This window comes from Mus musculus, chromosome 6, assembly GCF_000001635.26.
Source record: "Mus musculus strain C57BL/6J chromosome 6, GRCm38.p6 C57BL/6J".
In the NCBI taxonomy this organism is placed as follows: domain Eukaryota; kingdom Metazoa; phylum Chordata; class Mammalia; order Rodentia; family Muridae; genus Mus; species Mus musculus.
Genome location: NC_000072.6, coordinates 83,214,540 through 83,232,945, shown reverse-complemented (window position 1 = coordinate 83,232,945; position 18,406 = coordinate 83,214,540). Strand labels below are relative to the sequence as shown.

Genomic DNA, 18,406 nt, shown 5'->3' with positions numbered 1-18,406 from the left:
AGGCACACATGCATATACATAAAGTAAAAGTAAATGAGTCTTTTTTAAAAGGAAAAAAAAGTCACATTGACCTGGTATATATGACCTGTCTATAATCTCATCACTTGGCTGAGGCAGGAGGATTGCTATGAGTCGAGGCCAGCTTGGACCATAGTGATTCTCTGTTGGCTCAAGGTGTAGGAGGGCCATTTCAGGTGAGAGCTATGCCAATGGGGCTGCCATTTCTCCTCTCTTCATTGGTGACTCTGTGGAGTAGCAGTGAACTGACTTGTAACAAACATAGTTACAATAGAAACAGTATCTCTCTGTGTCTCTCTATGTGTCCAATCCCACCCAAGTAGGTTTCTTTGCTATCAGTATAGCTCTATATATGAAATTCTAAGGTGTGGAGAGCCTTCTTAAAAACCCTAAGATTGTGCTGGAGCGATAGTGCAGCAGTTAAGAGCATGCACTGTTCTTGCAGAGGATGCAAGCTCATTCCCAGCCCCCATGTCAGGTGGCTCAACCACCTTTAACTCCAGGAAATTGGACACCTCTTCTGGACTCCACAAGCTCCCGAACTCATATGCATATGCCCCGGTGTCTACACTCGGAAACACAAAATTCAAAATAAACCTTTAAAACCTTTTAAAACTGCAAATCTAGGAATTACAAATCATGGGAATAGTTAGAACAGGAAGTACCTGGGAATTAGTAAAAGATGGAAGGGAGGCAATGGGCTGTGAGGAAGCTCTGTGGGGGGGTGTGTGGGTGTGGGTGTGTGGAGGTGGGAGGGTGCTAGAGGTCAGTCCCTGGGACACACATGGTGGAAAAAGCTCCTCCCCCCTGCCCCGTGTGTGTGTGTGTGTGTGTGTGTGTGTGTGTGTGTGTGTGTGTGTGTGTGTGTGTGTGTCTGTCTGTCTGTCTGTCTGTCTGTCTGTCTGTCTGTGTTTCTGTGTGCTAAAACAAACAAATGCTACAAAGATTGGAGGCAAACAGGTGTAACAATCTGAAGAAAGAAAAACAGGTCAAGGAGAGCCTCTCTGGCTGTGTTCTGAAGAGGGGAGCAAGCAGCGCCAGACTGGCATGTGGCTGTCTTCCCAACAGTGCTTTTGGATGGCATCAGGCAAATCTTGGTGTGTTTGGGGGTAGGACAATGACAGCCCAGGCTTATTTAAAAAGTCCCTTAGTCTTTTCCTTCTGAGTTCCCTAAACCACTCTGCTCCTCAGGGCAGGGGAAGGGCATCAGTTTCAATGTAAGATCAAAGAGCAAGCCCATGTAAATCCCTGAGGGAAGGGCAACCCAGGAGGGAGGGAAACCAGCCTTCATCAGTGTCACCCGTTCTGGAGACCCAACATGATAAAAAGGCAATTTACTATGTCACAGCTGCCAATCCTAATCCTAGATGTGCAAATGCCACACTGGATGTCCTCAATGTTTGGTTTAGTGAATTTCGTGAATTCATTGTCATTCAAAAGTGGATGGTTGCAGCTAAGCTAAGAGGGAGAAAGAAGCAAAAAAATTAAGGACACATGAGGAGACTCAGAGGGAAGTGAGGTAGGTTAGAAGTACTGAGCCTGCAGGTCGGTAGCCTTGGAGAAACTTCCAGAAACCATGAGGCAAGAGGCTGGGGTCTGAAGAGCCTCACCCTGAGGCTGGGAGACTACCATATGCCTAGGCCAGCTAGCAGACAGGAAGGCTGGAAACCTCTCAGATCCACCTCTAACGTGTAAAGCATGCAGGGGAGAAGCCAGAGTATGCAGGTGAGATAGAAAGGTGAATACTATGAAATGACCCATAAAGGGTCACAACTCTCCAGACAGTATCCTTGAACTTATAAGCTCCTCCCTCCCCTGCCGGCTTCCTGTCTTGGAAGTGTTTGCCCCCCTTCTGTCTCTGCTACTGTTACTCTCCACTTGTCCCCGCCCAGGTTTCTCATTCAGGGCATAAGAACCTAAATCTCTCATCAGGTGCCCACTGGACTCACACCCACCAATAACAGCTACAGAATCATGTAAAGTATTTTGTTTTGTATGTATATGGGTATTTTGCCTTCGTGTATGTCAGGGCATGATGTTCATGCAGTGCCCACAGAGGCCATCGGGGCGTGTTGAATCAGCTGGGCCTAGAGGTACAGATGGTTGCGAGCCACCATGTGGATGCTGGGAATCCAACTCCAGTCCTCTGGGAGAATCGACACTGAGCCACCTTTCCAGCCTTCACTAGAGGATTTTTAAGAATGGGGGTTCTAGTATCTCATTTTTAAAGCTGAGTATCTTAGGGGCTGGAGAAGCATCTACCTCCCCCCTTCTCTCTACTTCCTTCATTTCCTCCTATCCCGAAGGTGAGAAAGCTATCCCATTTTAAAGATTCAGGCTCTAAAAGAAGCCCATTTTTCAGGGTCTGGAGACATGACTCAGTGTTTAAGAGAACTTGTTGCTCTTCCAGAGAATCTGAGTTTGGAACCTAAGATCAGTTGCCAACACCAGAGCATGGCAGGCAGCTCACAACTGTATATAAATCCAGCCCCGGGGAATCCGAATGATCTCATGCAGATCCACACAATTAAAAACAATAAGTCTTTAAAAAGAGAAACGTGTGCTGGGTAGTTTTATGTCATCTTGACACAAGCTAAGGTCATTTTAGAGGAGGAAACTTCAATTAAGCAAAGGCCTCCATGGGCCTAGAGAGATGGCTCAGCAGTTGGAAGCATTTACTATTCTTCCAGAGGACCCAGGTTCCCTGTACCCACATGGCAGCTCGCCACTGCCTGAAGTTCCAGTTCCAGAGGATCTAGAACCCTCACACAGACATCACGCAAACAAAAATATCAATGCACATAAAAATAAATACATCTTTAAAAAGAAAGAAAGAAAAATGCCTCCATAGTCCGAGTTGTAGGAAGGCCTGTATGGCACTTTCTTAATTAGTGATTGATGGAGGATGGGAGGGCCCAGCCCATTGTGGGTGGTGCCATCCTGGGGTGATGATCCTGGGTTCTATAAGAAAGCAGGCTGAGCTAGACATGAGGAGCAAGCCAGTAAGCAGCATCCCTCCATGGCCTCTGCATCAGCTCCTGTGGTCAGATTCCTGCTCTCAGTGCTTTCAATGATGAACTGTTATATGGAATTGTGAATGAAACAAACCCTTTCCTTTCCAACTTGCCTTTTGGTCATGGTGTTTCATCCCAGCAATAGTGACCCTGACAAAGACGAACCCAACTATCTTTGTGTATATATTTGAAGCAGCTTGCTTCAGACACTCCTGGATAGAGGAGATGTTGTAGAGAGAAATTAGTCCTCTGCCTCTGCTCTTCCTCATCAAAAATGGGAACCAAGGGCTGGGGGTGTAGCTTAGTTGGTAGAGCGCTTGCTTGCATAGCATTCACAAAGCCCTGGGTCTGATCACTAGTACCAGTGCTGGTGCAGGTCTGTGAGTCCCAGAATTTGGGAGGTAGAAGCAGGAGGATCAGGAATTCAAGGCTAGGCCACATTCAAGTTAGGCCCATCCTGGGATACATGAGACCCTGCCAGAAGGGGTTGGAGGGCAGAGAACGGGATAGAGACAGAACTTATAGGAAAGGAAGGAAGGAGAGAAAGAAAGGAAGTCAACAGGAAAGGCTTCTCCATCCTAAAGCCTTGGAACTCTCTCTCTCTCTCTCTGTGTGTGTGTGTGTGTGTGTGTGTGTGTGTGTGTGTGTGTGTGTGTGTGTGTGTAAAACAGGTGCCTGCAAAGGCAGAAAAGGATATTGAACACCCTGGGACAGAGTTACAGACAAGTGTGAGCTGCCGTGTGGGCACTGGGAATCAAACCCAGGTCCTCTGAAAGAGTAGCCAGGGCTTGTATCTGCTGAGCCATCTCATTAGCCCCAGTTTTTTTTTTTAAGTTTTATTTTATTTTATGTATATGAGTACACTGTAGCTGTACAGATGGTCGTGAGCCATTGTGTGGTTGCTAGGAGTTGAACTCAGGGTTTCTGCTCTCTCCAGTCCAATGTTATATGTAAACACACTGTAGATACACACCAGAAGAGGGTGTCAGATCTCATTATGGATGGTTATGAGCAACCATGGTGGTTGCTGGGATTTGAACTTAGGACCTTTGGAAGCTCAGTCAGTGCTCTTAACTGAGCCATCTCTCCAGCCCTTGTTTTTATTTTTAAATGGCCTTGAAACAGTTCAATACCCAGTAAGTAGAATTAAGCTTCAATATTTTTTCTTGAGCCTCCCATCAGAAGGAGTTTATAAACATCTCAGCAGCAGTGAAGTTACCCAAACCAACAAAATGTCTGCTCATAGAAGCAAAAGGCTTGGGCTCTGTGCTCTTAATATGAGTCAGTATGTGTAAGTGCACTGTGGGAGAGCCGACCAGGCACAGTGGACTGAGTCTTTATCTCAATTGGTAACCCCTGGCAATATGGTGTGACCAGCCACCCAGTTCACCTCCTTGAAGTACTTCCATCCTGAGAAGACAGAAGCAGTTGGCAATCCACCATAGCTGGCCACCTATGGATGAGGGTACTGAATGCTGGGATATCCCAGCTTGGGCCAGGCCCACCTGGTTGGGACCTGGGTCAAGTTCTCATTAGCTGCTGAGTAGAGTGAAAATGAACTCAAGCATTCATGAATGCTTCTCCTAAGACTCTTGCTTCTGTGTGAGATTCTCTGATCACAAAAAAGAGGTGGCTGTGTTCTCATGCTAATTATGTTACCCCATAACCTGTTTGCAGTGTTCCACAGGTAGGACTAAAGGAAGCCTGCCCCCAGTTGTTTTTTACCAGAAGCTAATGGCTGGGCAGGGAGACAGAGGTGGGAATTTTAAGATTCCTGGGAAGGGACTGAGGAAGGAGGAAGCGGGGATTCCACTGTAGTGAAGGTGTAGGACAGACCACGCCAGAAGGGCACAGGTAGGAGAGGCAACCGACACGTAGGTATAGGGGGAAGCCGCCCAAGGTGAGCTTCCCAGCAGGGTCCGGGGCATCAAAGATGAAATATAGATTCAGTAATTATTAACTCCAGAATATTGGAGGGGCGAATATGTTAGCCGAGGGGAAGTTTGGGAGTGTCGCAGCCATTGAGCTGCTTAGGGCATATTGAAAACAAGGCTGTGTGTGTGTGTGTGTGTGTGTGTGTGTGTGTGTGTGTGTGTGTACGTGCGTGTGTGTGTGTGTGTGTGTGCGTGTGTGTGTGCATGTGTGTGGGGGGGGGGAGTTTAGAGCAGATTAATCAATTACTGCTTCACAAAAGCACTTATTTTCCAGGGCAGAAAACATGTCTCTTATCCATGCTCATCGTGGCTTAAAGGGTCTAGTCATAACACATTCTAGGCTCGAAAGAAGCTTGAACAACCTGTAAGAATTGAGTTCCTAACTTATGTTCACATTGAGAAAGGGATTGGTAATAAGAAAGAAAAAGATGGAGAGGGAGGAGAGAATATGCTATTTCCATCCATTCCTACCAGCCTAGCTCTTTCACCATAGGCCAGTTCGGCTACTTGGAAGGCATGGTGACTGACCAGTGACAAGAATGTCATTCACAGGCTTTGGAGTCTCCTGTTTCACAGCTTCACTGATTGCAGACTGGATTGTGCTTTGTGTCTTTGAACTTTGGTCTCCTGAAGTAAATATGGGATAATGATATACCTCTCTCTCAGGGTAAGGTAGGGATTAACAAAGATGATTCTACTGCCTGCTTCAAACTGTCACAGAGCTACATCGAATCAAAACAGCACAGTACTGGCAAGCAACAGCAACAAATAAAAGCATATTTGACAAGCATAACAAGAATATACAATGGTGATAGATCAGTTACTTTATCCATCAGTATTGGGAAACCATGGAAACAAGATACCTACCTTCTGCCATCCACAGGAACTAACCCAAAATCGATTAAACACTCCAGAGTAAAACTTCCAAGCCAGTGACAGGAAGGATGGCTCAGCGGTCAAAGGCATTAGCTTCCAAGCCTGAAGACCCAAGTTTGATCCCCGGTTCCCTGTTCCCACGTGGTGGAAGGAGAGAACTGGCTCCCACAAACTGTCCTTTAGACTCCACATTTTCACCACAACACAAACCTCTGCCCGTGAAATGAGTGTAAATATACTTTCAAAAAACATTTTCAGTCCACAAAACTTCCTTCCAAAATGGAGGGAAGGCTTCTTAACAAAAGTCCCGGTGGCGATTTTCATTTTTGTTTTTGTTTTTTGATTTGCCAACACAAGTGACAAAAGCCAGCGGGTGAGGCAGCCTCAAATGAAAGCGGCCAGTCACTGCAAACCTCAGCTCAATGAAAGTACCTCCCAGTGCCGGGGTTCCAAGCGCATGACCGCCATGCCTGGTTCACGTGGTACCAGGCATCAGACCCAGAGCTTCCTGTGCACTGGGCAAGTGCTTTGAGTCATACCTCCAGCCCAGAAGGACAGGAGCCTCAGGTCTGCTGTGTCAGTGAGAGGGAGGGGGTAATAGATTCCTGACAGTCAATGCTGAAGTAGTCCAAATTCTATGGAGAACCCCCAACCTGGCTGCACTGTACCCACCAACAGGTTGGCTCTTGAAGGAACATGCCCTTGAAGGAACTTACGAGTCCTTTTGGTAAAATCCACGGCACCTCCCTGGCTGCTGGCCCTGATCCCTGGGCCAGCCAGCTCCTGCTGAGGCTTGCCTGGTTTCAGGGACCACTGGACTTTTTGCAGGCCTGAAAGATGTCCCTTTGAGTCGCTTTTTCTTTGAGAGTAACTGGGAACTGGAAACCCAATATGAATTGAAGGGAAATCTGTGGAAACAGCACAGAGAGGGAGAGTCAGCTTCAGAAGCAGTTTGGAGGATGTGGGGCGTCTGGATGGAGCCGAAATCCCGACGCTTGGGGAGGCAGGATTCCACCTGGGAACCAGCGCACCAGGTGCTGGGATGAAGGTTCTGTCAGAATACAAGGGCCCCACCTCTCAGTCTTGCCACTCTGCAGCAATGATGACAAGCAAGCCCAGAGAAATAAGTCCACATTTAAAGCTTGAAGCATGCTCTCTGCTTCTGCTTCTGCTTACCCATCATTATAAAATCAAAACATCATGGCTCAGAAGTAATTATGACACGCTGCTCTTACAGAAGACCTGAATTTGGTTCCCAGCACCTATACCAGACAGTTCACAACAACCTGCCTCTACCTTTAGCTCCATGGGGCCTGATAGCCTCCTCAGGACTCTGAGCCACCTGTTCTCACGTGTGCACATAACTAACTACATACAGACACATCAGTTTTTTAACATCACATCACACCGTTGTTAAGTCAGAGATTATTTACTACGGACTTCAGGTCCTCCAAGTCAGAAATTCTGTTTCAACAGGAACAGCCCCATAGTTGCCTTGTGCAGATTCTAACAGAGCTGCTGGTTTCTGTGTGTTCTAAATGTTGGTATCTGTCATTGATCATAGCTGGGAGCGCTCATAAATTCAATGGCTATATGTTGGGGGAAACTCTGCCCTAATCCACACAGACAAAATGCCCAGTCCCTAGAGACATGTTCAGTCCAGTCTTTTTAATATGAAAACATGACACTGTCAACTACAAAGTTCACACCTCAAAAACTGCACAATTGAGTTACAAAAAAAAAAATTAATGCCAAAAAAATTGGGAGTGTTTGAGGGGTGTGTGTGCATGTTCACATGTATGGGCTTTTGTGTGTGTACACATCGTGTGCTTGTGGAAGCCCAAGATTGATGCTAGATGCCCTAGCTATTCTCCATATTATTTATTCAGGCGAGCGCTCTGACTCAAACCCAGGGTTGGATGACTGGGTAAGTCTAGCTAGCCAGCTTGCTCTAAGGATTCCCTATCGCTACCTTCCACGTGCTGAAACTGCAAATGCCTGCCACAGGCACCCAACGTTTACATGTGTTCTGGGAGCTGAACTCTGGTTTCCATACTTGCACAGCAAACAGCAAAAGCTTCCCCCACTGGGCTGTCTCCACAGCCCATCAGAAAGTTCTTAAAGTAAGCTTACGGTTCTGTGTTGGGCCACAGTCAGAGCTAGTTAGTGTTCTGTTGGGCACGCCTGCTAGGACATGGCACACTGGTCTACCAGCTTCAAGGACACACTGCCAAGAGTCAAGGACAGAGACAGCTCTCTGTAGTCCCCAACTAGGAGTGCTGATATGGTGGTAAAGACAGAATTCTCAGACACCCCCCCCCCCTGGGCTTCACATGAGGTTTTCAAAGCGTCTTCACCTTGTTCTGGCTGTCTCCTCTTGTAGCTTGTGGGGTCCAGCTTTTTGACCCCAGCCTTCTCCTCGTCCACCTTCATCACTACAAAGGAAAAGATGGACAGAGCTTCAGAACATTAAAGGGTACAGGACACTGGGAAGATGGCCCAGTGAGTGAAGTCTTGCCTTGCTAGCAGAGTTTGATTCCAAAATATACTGCCCCTGCCCCACCCTGAGATCTTTTTTTTTTTAAAGATTTATTTATTTTATGTATGTGAGTACACTGTAGCTGTACAGATGGTTGTGAACCTTCATATGGTTGTTGGGAATTGAATTTTTAGGACCTCTGCTCGCTCCAGTTAACCCCGCTCACTCTGGTCCAAAGATTTATTTATTATTATGCATAAGTACACTGTAGCTATCTTCTGACACAGCAGAAGAGGGCGTCAGATCTCATTAAGGGTGGTTGTGAGCCACCATGTGGTTGTTGGGATTTGAACTCAGGACCTTCAGAAGATCAGTCAGTGCTCTTATCTGCTGAGCCATCTCACCAGCCCCAGAATACACTTTAAATAAAGATTTATTTATTTTATATATGTGTGTGGAATCAGATCTCATTATAGATGGTTGTGAGCCACCATGTGGTTGCTGGGAATTGAACTCAGGACCTCTGGAAGAGCAATCAGTGCTCTTAACCACTGAGCCATCATCTCTCCAGCACTTCCCCACTCCAAACCCACTTTTAAAAACCCAGATGTGGTTCTGCACACTTGCCATCCCAGTGATTGGGAGTTGGAGACAGGGGTTCACTGATCATTGAGCCTAGCTGAATTTGAGAGTTCCAGGCAAAAATGAGAAAGCTTGTCTCAAACACAAGGTGGAGGACATGCAGAAAAAACGGTACCTTAGGTTAACCTCTGACCTCCATATGTACAACATACCTGTGTCATGTTCACCTGAACACACATACACAAAATAAAATAGAATTGTAAATTTAAAAAATAAAATACAGATGAAAATGGCTGTCATTAATAGGTAGCATTTTGAATGCTTCCCATTTATGACTTAATATTAGTATTGGTATTAGTATTAATTTACTTCGCTGAGGATGCAACCCAGAGCCTTGCCTATCTTAATACACAAGTATTCAACCACTGAACCTCACCTCCAACCATACTAGTCCCATTATACAGATACCGAACTGAGGCACCAAGAATTTTAATTACTGCCAAAATAGAGAAAGAGAAATTCAAACCCAGATTGTCTGTGTTGGGAACTACGCAGAGTTCTTAGCCTTAGGATTTCTAAAACTACAGTTCTACCATTAAAAAATAATAGAAATATCAAACTTGACATTAAAAATGTTTTGAATACCTGAATTGATCAACTACGAACTGCTGGTACAAAAGGCTTATTTTTGTTTGTTTGTTGTTGTTTTGATACAGGGTCTCATTATGTAGCACTAGCTGGCCTGACATTCACTATGTAGACCAAGCTAATCTCTAACTCACAGATACTCCCATCCTTGCCTCTTGGGTGCTGAGATTAAAGGTAGTCACCACAACACCTGGTGTGCTTACCACCACACCCGCCATGTTTAAAAACTTTTGTGCAATAGAAAGGGAGTGACAAGAGCCGGGCATGGTGGCACACCCCTTTCCTTCCAGGTCTCAGGAGCAGAGGCTGGTAGATCTCTGTGTTTGAGTCTAGCCTGGTCACCACAGTGAATTCCAGGTCAACCAGGGTTACAAACTGAGACCCATCACAAAAACAAACAACAGTAGCAAAACATGCTCAATTGATTGTGCCAATAAATGTCACACCTGTAGAGTGCTATCTATCAGTGCTCTTAACCACTGAGCCGTCTCTCCAGCCCCTCCCCATTCCGAATCCACTTAAAAAAAACCCAGATGTGGTATTGCACACTTGCCATTCCAGTGATTGGGAGTTGGAGACAGGGGTTCATTGACCACCCAGCCTAGCTGAATTTGAGAGTTCCAAGCAAAAATGAGAAAGCTTGTCTCAAAACACAAGGTGGAGGGCATGTGTCTGATGACTGGCGTGCATTCGATTTGATCTGTTGTCTTCTATACCAGGCCAGTGTCACTGCCATATTGGCTGTTAAGTATTCTGAACATCACTGATGGAAATAACTGTCTTGGGGGATGGAGAGGAGGTCTAGAGGGAAAGGCTAGGGCAGGGTGTCTAGGTGCTGGTGCAAAGGCTGGCAGACCTCCAAGATGCTAGCTTTCCTTAGCTTTCTTGTAATGATGGTGCCATCTCATTAGCAAATTTCCCTCTGCTGTTTCAAATCTTGACATCATAGCACATCTGGAAAGCCCCATATAAGGACAGAAATGAAGAGTAAGCCCTATTCTTAGAAAACCCAACCCACTCCTGAAGGTCCCCTAACATAATTCATGGACAATTTACCTTTAAAATGTGCTGTGCAAAATTCCAGTGGTGGCCAGGGAAGTGGCTCTGGGTAAAAGCACTGCCCCCAAAGTCTGGGGAACTGAGCTCAATTCCCACAATTCACATAAAGGTGGAGAGAGAGAAATGACTACACACAACTGTCCTCTGATCTCTCCAAACTGGCATCACACACACACACGCACACACACACACACACACACACACACACAAAATGGTGAATTAAAAAAATTCATATTTAAACATCACAACAGTTCAATTCTCTCCCCTTTAATGCCTGTACTTTTATCTGAATGTCTACCTTTGCCTCCACAAGACAGCATCTCACGTATCTTACAATGGCTTCAAGCTTGATGTGTGAACACACACACACACACACACACACACATTTACACATTGGAAAAACAGCAACAAGGAGACTAAAATCATTTGCTCCAAGTCATAGAGCCAGCTCTGGTAGAGCCAGTACTGAGTTTCTGAGTCCTAAGCCCAAGGAAGTAAGGGAGGAAAGAATGGAAGAGGAAGGAAGAGAGAGAGATGAAGAGAGAGGGATGAAAGGAGAGGGGTGAAGGGAAGGGAAGAAGGGATGGGGAGGAAGGGAGAGGGAGGAATGGTGAATGGAGGGTTCTGGGATAGGCTTCCACCAGACACCCACCTTTGGGTTCCAGGCTCTGAGCACTGTCTGAATTCCTGTACTCACCACAACCAGGGCCCCATAGAAGCTGTCACTTCCCTCAACACCTTCAGTTGATTGAGTGCCTACATCTGAAGAGAACCAACCCCTACAACCACTGTGATATATTACCAAAAGGTTTGTAGCAATGACCCCTGGCATGCAGTAGATGGAAGAACTTACAAGGACAGTTTCTCCTACCTACAGGCTCGCCCTTACCCAACCAGAACCAGCATTTTCTTATCTACCTCAGATCCCAAATCACCCTGGCCTTGAGCATGGTTCACAGTTCAGACCAAATCGTCTGTTGTCCGGAGACACTGGCTGGCACCTTTCCATGTCATTGCTGTCAGCCCAGGATCCCCAAGAATACTCTAAAACCTTCCTGACAAGACAAGTACTCTAAACTTGGAGGGCTGAATCAATGGTGTCCTGGCACACAGACACTCCAAGTCCCCACCCAAGCCTTTATGTCCAGGATGGCAGGACATAGAGCTATGGGCAGCTGTAAGATACATAGCACCTCATGACTGTCAAAACCCTGATGGCAGAGTCGTCTGCCATCTGAACACTTGCTCCCCCACCCCATCCACAGGGCACATTGATTCAGGCAAACCCATTCAGATATGTACACCACAGGCCTGGGCACAGTCGGGATGGACAGTCTGATTATTAGGGGAGAGCAGCAAAGGATGCTAGTTTATCCTCAGCATGGACAGCCATGGCTCTGGACATGAACTATCTAGGAGAAAGCTTGCACTACACTTGATGCTCAACCATTAGGAGTATTTTCTTCTACCTGTATTTTAAGCAATTTAACCTTTACAGTTAAGAACGTTAGACCAGATAGCATGGTGTCCGGTGAACCAGAGACTTCCCCTCTGCCATACCTTGGATGGTTTTTGTCAAACAAACCATGCCAGGACCATGCCAGACCTTAGGAAACTGAGCTAGAAACCAGACAAAGGAAGGTGGACACGGTTTCAGATGCCTGTCATCCCTTGAGAGATGGAGGCAAGGAGGATCAGGAGTTCAGGTCCAGCCTGTGCTACTTAGCTAGTTCCAGGCCAGCCTAGGACACAAGAGACCCTACTTCAAACGAACCAAACAGAGCAAAGAACAGAGAAACCAGAGGAAGGCCACCTTTTGACTGGAGGCTCATTTGTTGCCTCCGGGCCTACCAAGCAAACCCCTATACTCCAGAAGAGAAAGGAAAAAACAAGAAAGTGAAATATTCCTGAGCAACTGCCCGTAACCATGCCACACACCACATCCACAACCTAGAAGCAGAAGTGCGGTATGAATAGCTGGCCACCAGTCTTTCTCCATCCCCGGTGTTACACCAACAGGCACCATTCATTTCTCTACAACTCTCAGGGAGAGAAGAGGCAAGCCTCAGGCTTCTGGGTCCGTCTGAAGTATTGCCTGTCTCACAGGCATTGGAAAGGCAAACAGAAATACAAGGGGCCAAGAAGCAAAAGGTATTTGCTTCCTTCAGATAGAAGCAAGCTGAAACCATTCACCAGGGTTCTGGGAGCGCAGAAGTCTCTGCTCAGCTCCATTCATCAAACCAGTGGACTCTAGAAAGACAAATACGGTTTAACAAGGAAAGGCAAACACCCTGGGCTCATATAGAGGGTTTGTCTAGCATTCTGGGCCAGTGTGTGTGCCAATCCTGCCTCAACACTCAGGATCCACACTGGAAAAACACACTCCATATATGACACTTCAGGCTGCAGACCCACCTGTGTGTTCTTAGCAGTGGACACCAGGCTCCAAATGGCAGGAAGACCAGAGCCCCTGGCTCAGCTCCCGTTGGGTTGCAGGAAGGCTTTCTGTGGCTTCCAGACTGAGCAGTATTTGGGGCATTGGAGATTGACTTCTAGGGTTCAGTAGCGGTCAGCCATGTGACTGGGGTGGGGGAAGGAAAACTCCCGCAGGGTCAGGCAGGGATGCCTGATTGGCTGGACAGACCAGGGCATGGCAGGGGCTAGCTGGGGACGACAACAGTCATGGGCAGGGGACACCACTCCAATTTCTTTTCAGATTTCATTGGTGATTTTTAACCTCGTGAGCAGTTCATGGCTGTGGTATGTTCCAGCCTTGAATCTGAAATACCAATTCATCTCCCTGCTCAGTTGTATCTAAGATCTTTTCTCTTTGAAATTCTGTATCCTGTATGTGTGTGTGTGTGTGTGTGTGTGTGTGTGTGTGTGTGTGTGTATGTGTGTGTGTGTGTGCCATAGTAGACATACGGAGGTCAGAGGACCTCTTGTGGGACTCAGTTCTCTCCTTCTACCTCGAGGGCTCTGGGTATTGAACTCAGGTCGTCAGGCTTGTCAGCAGATATCTTTAATGGCTCAACCTTCTCTCTGGCCTTAGCTATTTTGTTTCATTTATTCTGCCTTGGAAGGATGTTATAGTTGGAAGAAAAACATGAGGATGATCTCATCCTACCCCAAAGTACCCATTTTAAATTCAGGGAAACTAAGGCCCAAAGAGATGTGGCATCATTTCTAGAAACCTACGCAGGCCTAGGTCTACCATGTGACCCCCGTTGGGACAAAGTTACAGCTCATTTGAAGGTGTTTAACTTTCAGTGTTTAGGTCTTTAAGGACTGATGCTGGGAAGGGATCTGTCCCACTGAGGGCGTCTAACGGTGCAGCTATTAGACTGAGAAACGGCAGGGAATAATGCACCAGGGCTACAGACAGCACAGGGAAAAATGCACCAGGGCTACAGAAGTGCAGGGAATAATGCACCCAGGGCTACAGACAGCGCAGGGAATAATGCACCCAGGGCTACAGACAGCGCAGGGAATAATGCACCCAGGGCTACAGACAGCGCGGGGAATAATGCACCCAGGGCTACAGAAGCGTAGGGAATAATGCACCAGGGCTACAGAAGCGCAGGGAATAATGCACCAGGGCTACAGAAGCGCAGGGAATAATGCACCAGGGCTACAGACAGTGCAGGGAATAATGCACCCAGGGCTACAGAAGCGCAGGGAATAATGCACCAGGGCTACAGAAGCGCAGGGAATAATGCACCAGGGCTACAGAAGCGCAGGGAATAATGCACCCAGGGCTACAGAAGCGCAGGGAATAATGCACCCAGGGCTACAGAAGCGCAGGGAATAATGCACCAGGGCTACAGAAGCGCAGGGAATAATGCACCCAGGGCTACAGAAGCGCAGGGAATAATGCACCCAGGGCTACAGAAGCGCAGGGAATAATGCACCAGGGCTACAGAAGCGCAGGGAATAATGCACCAGGGCTACAGACAGCGCAGGGAATAATGCACCCAGGGCTACAGAAGCGCAGGGAATAATGCACCAGGGCTACAGACAGCGCAGGAAATAATGCACCCAGGGCTACAGAAGCACAGGAAATAATGCACCAGGGCTACAGAAGTGCAGGGAATAATGCACCAGGACTACAGACAGCACAGGGAATAATGCACCCAGGGCTACAGACAGCGCAGGGAATAATGCACCCAGGGCTACAGACAGCGCAGGGAATAATGCACCAGGGCTACAGAAGTGCAGGGAATAATGCACCCAGGGCTACAGAAGTGCAGGGAATAATGCACCCAGGGCTACAGACAGCGCAGGGAATAATGCACCCAGGGCTACAGAAGCGCAGGGAATAATGCACCCAGGGCTACAGAAGCGCAGGGAATAATGCACCAGGGCTACAGACAGCGCAGGGAATAATGCACCCAGGGCTACAGACAGCGCAGGGAATAATGCACCAGGGCTACAGAAGCGCAGGGAATAATGCACCCAGGGCTACAGACAGCGCAGGGAATAATGCACCAGGGCTACAGAAGCGCAGGGAATAATGCACCCAGGGCTACAGACAGCGCAGGGAATAATGCACCCAGGGCTACAGAAGTGCAGGGAATAATGCACCCAGGGCTACAGACAGCGCAGGGAATAATGCACCAGGGCTACAGAAGCGCAGGGAATAATGCACCAGGGCTACAGACAGCGCAGGAAATAATGCACCCAGGGCTACAGAAGCACAGAAAATAATGCACCAGGGCTACAGAAGTGCAGGGAATAATGCACCAGGACTACAGACAGCGCAGGGAATAATGCACCCAGGGCTACAGAAGTGCAGGGAATAATGCACCCAGGGCTACAGACAGCGCAGGGAATAATGCACCCAGGGCTACAGACAGCGCAGGGAATAATGCACCCAGGGCTACAGACAGCGCAGGGAATAATGCACCCAGGGCTACAGACAGCGCAGGGAATAATGCACCCAGGGCTACAGACAGCGCAGGGAATAATGCACCAGGGCTACAGAAGCGCAGGGAATAATGCACCCAGGGCTACAGACAGCGCAGGGAATAATGCACCAGGGCTACAGAAGCGCAGGGAATAATGCACCCAGGGCTACAGACAGCGCAGGGAATAATGCACCCAGGGCTACAGAAGCGCAGGGAATAATGCACCAGGGCTACAGACAGCGCAGGAAATAATGCACCCAGGGCTACAGAAGCACAGGAAATAATGCACCAGGGCTACAGAAGCGCAGGGAATAATGCACCCAGGGCTACAGACAGCGCAGGGAATAATGCACCCAGGGCTACAGACAGCGCAGGGAATAATGCACCCAGGGCTACAGAAGCGCAGGGAATAATGCACCCAGGGCTACAGAAGTGCAGGGAATAATGCACCCAGGGCTACAGACAGCGCAGGGAATAATGCACCCAGGGCTACAGAAGCGCAAGGAATAATGCACCCAGGGCTACAGAAGCGCAGGGAATAATGCACCCAGGGCTACAGAAGCGCAGGGAATAATGCACCAGGGCTACAGACAGCGCAGGGAATAATGCACCCAGGGCTACAGACAGCGCAGGGAATAATGCACCCAGGGCTACAGACAGTGCAGGGAATAATGCACCCAGGGCTACAGACAGCACAGGGAATAATGCACCCAGGGCTACAGACAGCGCAGGGAATAATGCACCAGGGCTACAGAAGCGCAGGGAATAATGCACCCAGGGCTACAGACAGCGCAGGGAATAATGCACCCAGGGCTACAGAAGCGCAGGGAATAATGCACCCAGGGCTACAGAAGCGCAGGGAATAATGCACCAGGGCTACAGACAGCGCAGGGAATAATGCACCCAGGGCTACAGACAGCGCAGGGAATAATGCACCCAGGGCTACAGAAGTGCAGGGAATAATGCACCCAGGGCTACAGACAGCACAGGGAATAATGCACCCAGGGCTACAGACAGCACAGGGAATAATGCACCAGGGCTACAGAAGCGCAGGGAATAATGCACCCAGGGCTACAGACAGCGCAGGGAATAATGCACCAGGGCTACAGAAGCGCAGGGAATAATGCACCCAGGGCTACAGACAGCGCAGGGAATAATGCACCAGGGCTACAGAAGCGCAGGGAATAATGCACCCAGGGCTACAGACAGCGCAGGGAATAATGCACCCAGGGCTACAGAAGCGCAGGGAATAATGCACCCAGGGCTACAGACAGCGCAGGGAATAATGCACCAGGGCTACAGAAGCGCAGGGAATAATGCACCCAGGGCTACAGAAGCGCAGGGAATAATGCACCAGGGCTACAGAAGCGCAGGGAATAATGCACCAGGGCTACAGAAGCGCAGGGAATAATGTACCCAGGGCTACAGAAGCGCAGGGAATAATGCACCAGGGCTATAGAAGCGCAGGGAATAATGCACCCAGGGCTACAGACAGCGCAGGGAATAATGCACCCAGGGCTACAGACAGCACATGCAGGCATTATGCACTGCCTGTGTATTTGCATTATTGCCTTGCCCGCTAATGTGGGAAAGACTTTTTTTGATTCGCTGCTATGTCCCTGTTACCACAATAAAGCAGGGCTTGTGGATAGTTGTGTTCAAATACGAACTCAACTCGAGTTTGTTTGGGTTTTTAAATGGGTTCAGATGTCAGCTCAAATCTCTGTGGGACCTTGATAAAGGAGCAAGCACCTCTGCATCCGAGGCTGATTGAGTCCATTCGGGTGGCATATTAGGCCAGTGTCTGGCTAGTGTCACCTCATATAGTGACACTCGGAGGAAGCTGGCAACATGTCCTGGATTGGTGGGGACCAGGTGGGTTGTGTTTTAGCAGATAGGGGGAGGGGACTCCTAGCCTTCCTAGAGTCTGGAAACCAGCATCCCTTGCAGGCCCCGGCAGAGCAAGGGCTGGGCCTCCCCTCCTGCCTAATCTCTGCTGCCACCTGGAGGCCATCCTCAGCAGCAGGCGGAGAGTCACAAATTTCATTTCCCACAGAGAAAAATGAGCTTTGCTAGACAGCAACACCTTTCCTTAAGAAAGCCAGACCCTCAAGGTCTCCCATCTTTCAAGAGTGACAAAGCTTCCCTGGTAGCCATTGAGCAATTCTACCAGTGGAAACGAGGAAGACCAGGAAGGACCTGAGGGGACCAGACCAGGCAGGCAGCTACAACTGGCCACTTCCCTTCTGTCCTCCATCCAGGCTGCATTCTCTGAGCTAGGACACAGTACTCTGGTCACTTCTGCCAAGCTATTCGCGTCCTGATTGAAATCAGTCTTCTTGTGTATGAAGGATCACTATGTTGCAGGTCTACTTTGACATGGTGTGTGCATAGTGATGGGGGGGGGTATCATCATTGAGAATCAAAGGCACTAAAGGCACTAGTGTGCTCTGATTAGGATAACACATATAGAGGAGTTTTCTTTTCCAATATAGCTTGCTGTAACAACATGCGCCTCTAATCCCAGCACCGGGAAAACAGCAGTAGACAGATCTCTGTGAATTTGAGGCCGACTGGTCTGTATAGTTAGGAGATAATAACATACATTCAGGCACACACACACACACACACACACACACACACACACAGAGAGAGAGAGAGAGAGAGAGAGAGAGAGAGAGAGAGAGAGAGAGAGAGGGGAGATACATAAATCTTGAAAAAAATTAAGCAAATTAGACCTATGCAGAAATACCATAGTTGACTATTCACACTGACATGGCAATGTTTTACAGGAGCTGCATTTGTGGCTCAGTTGGCAGAGTGCTTGCCTAGCATGCTCAAAGCCGAGGGTTCAAGTCTCCAGCACTGCATAAAACCTGGTGCAAATGG

At 48.1% G+C, this 18,406-nt stretch overlaps 1 protein-coding gene across 4 annotated transcripts in view; it reads right to left on the bottom strand.

Moving 5' to 3' along the window:
- Positions 1-18,406, bottom strand: part of Slc4a5 (solute carrier family 4, sodium bicarbonate cotransporter, member 5) — a 97,366-nt gene that overhangs the window by 72,000 nt on the left and 6,960 nt on the right. For 3 of the 4 annotated variants that reach the window (XM_006505964.2, XM_006505965.2, XM_006505967.2), the window contains exons 2-3: positions 8,200-8,277; positions 6,559-6,750 (exon numbers count right to left, since the gene is read on the bottom strand). In XM_006505964.2, coding sequence (XP_006506027.1) covers positions 6,559-6,750; positions 8,200-8,277 — 270 coding nt within the window. Of the gene's footprint in view, positions 1-6,558; positions 6,751-8,199; positions 8,278-13,025; positions 13,124-18,406 lie in introns of those variants that run through there. The other variant, XM_006505963.3, reaches the window with a different exon arrangement.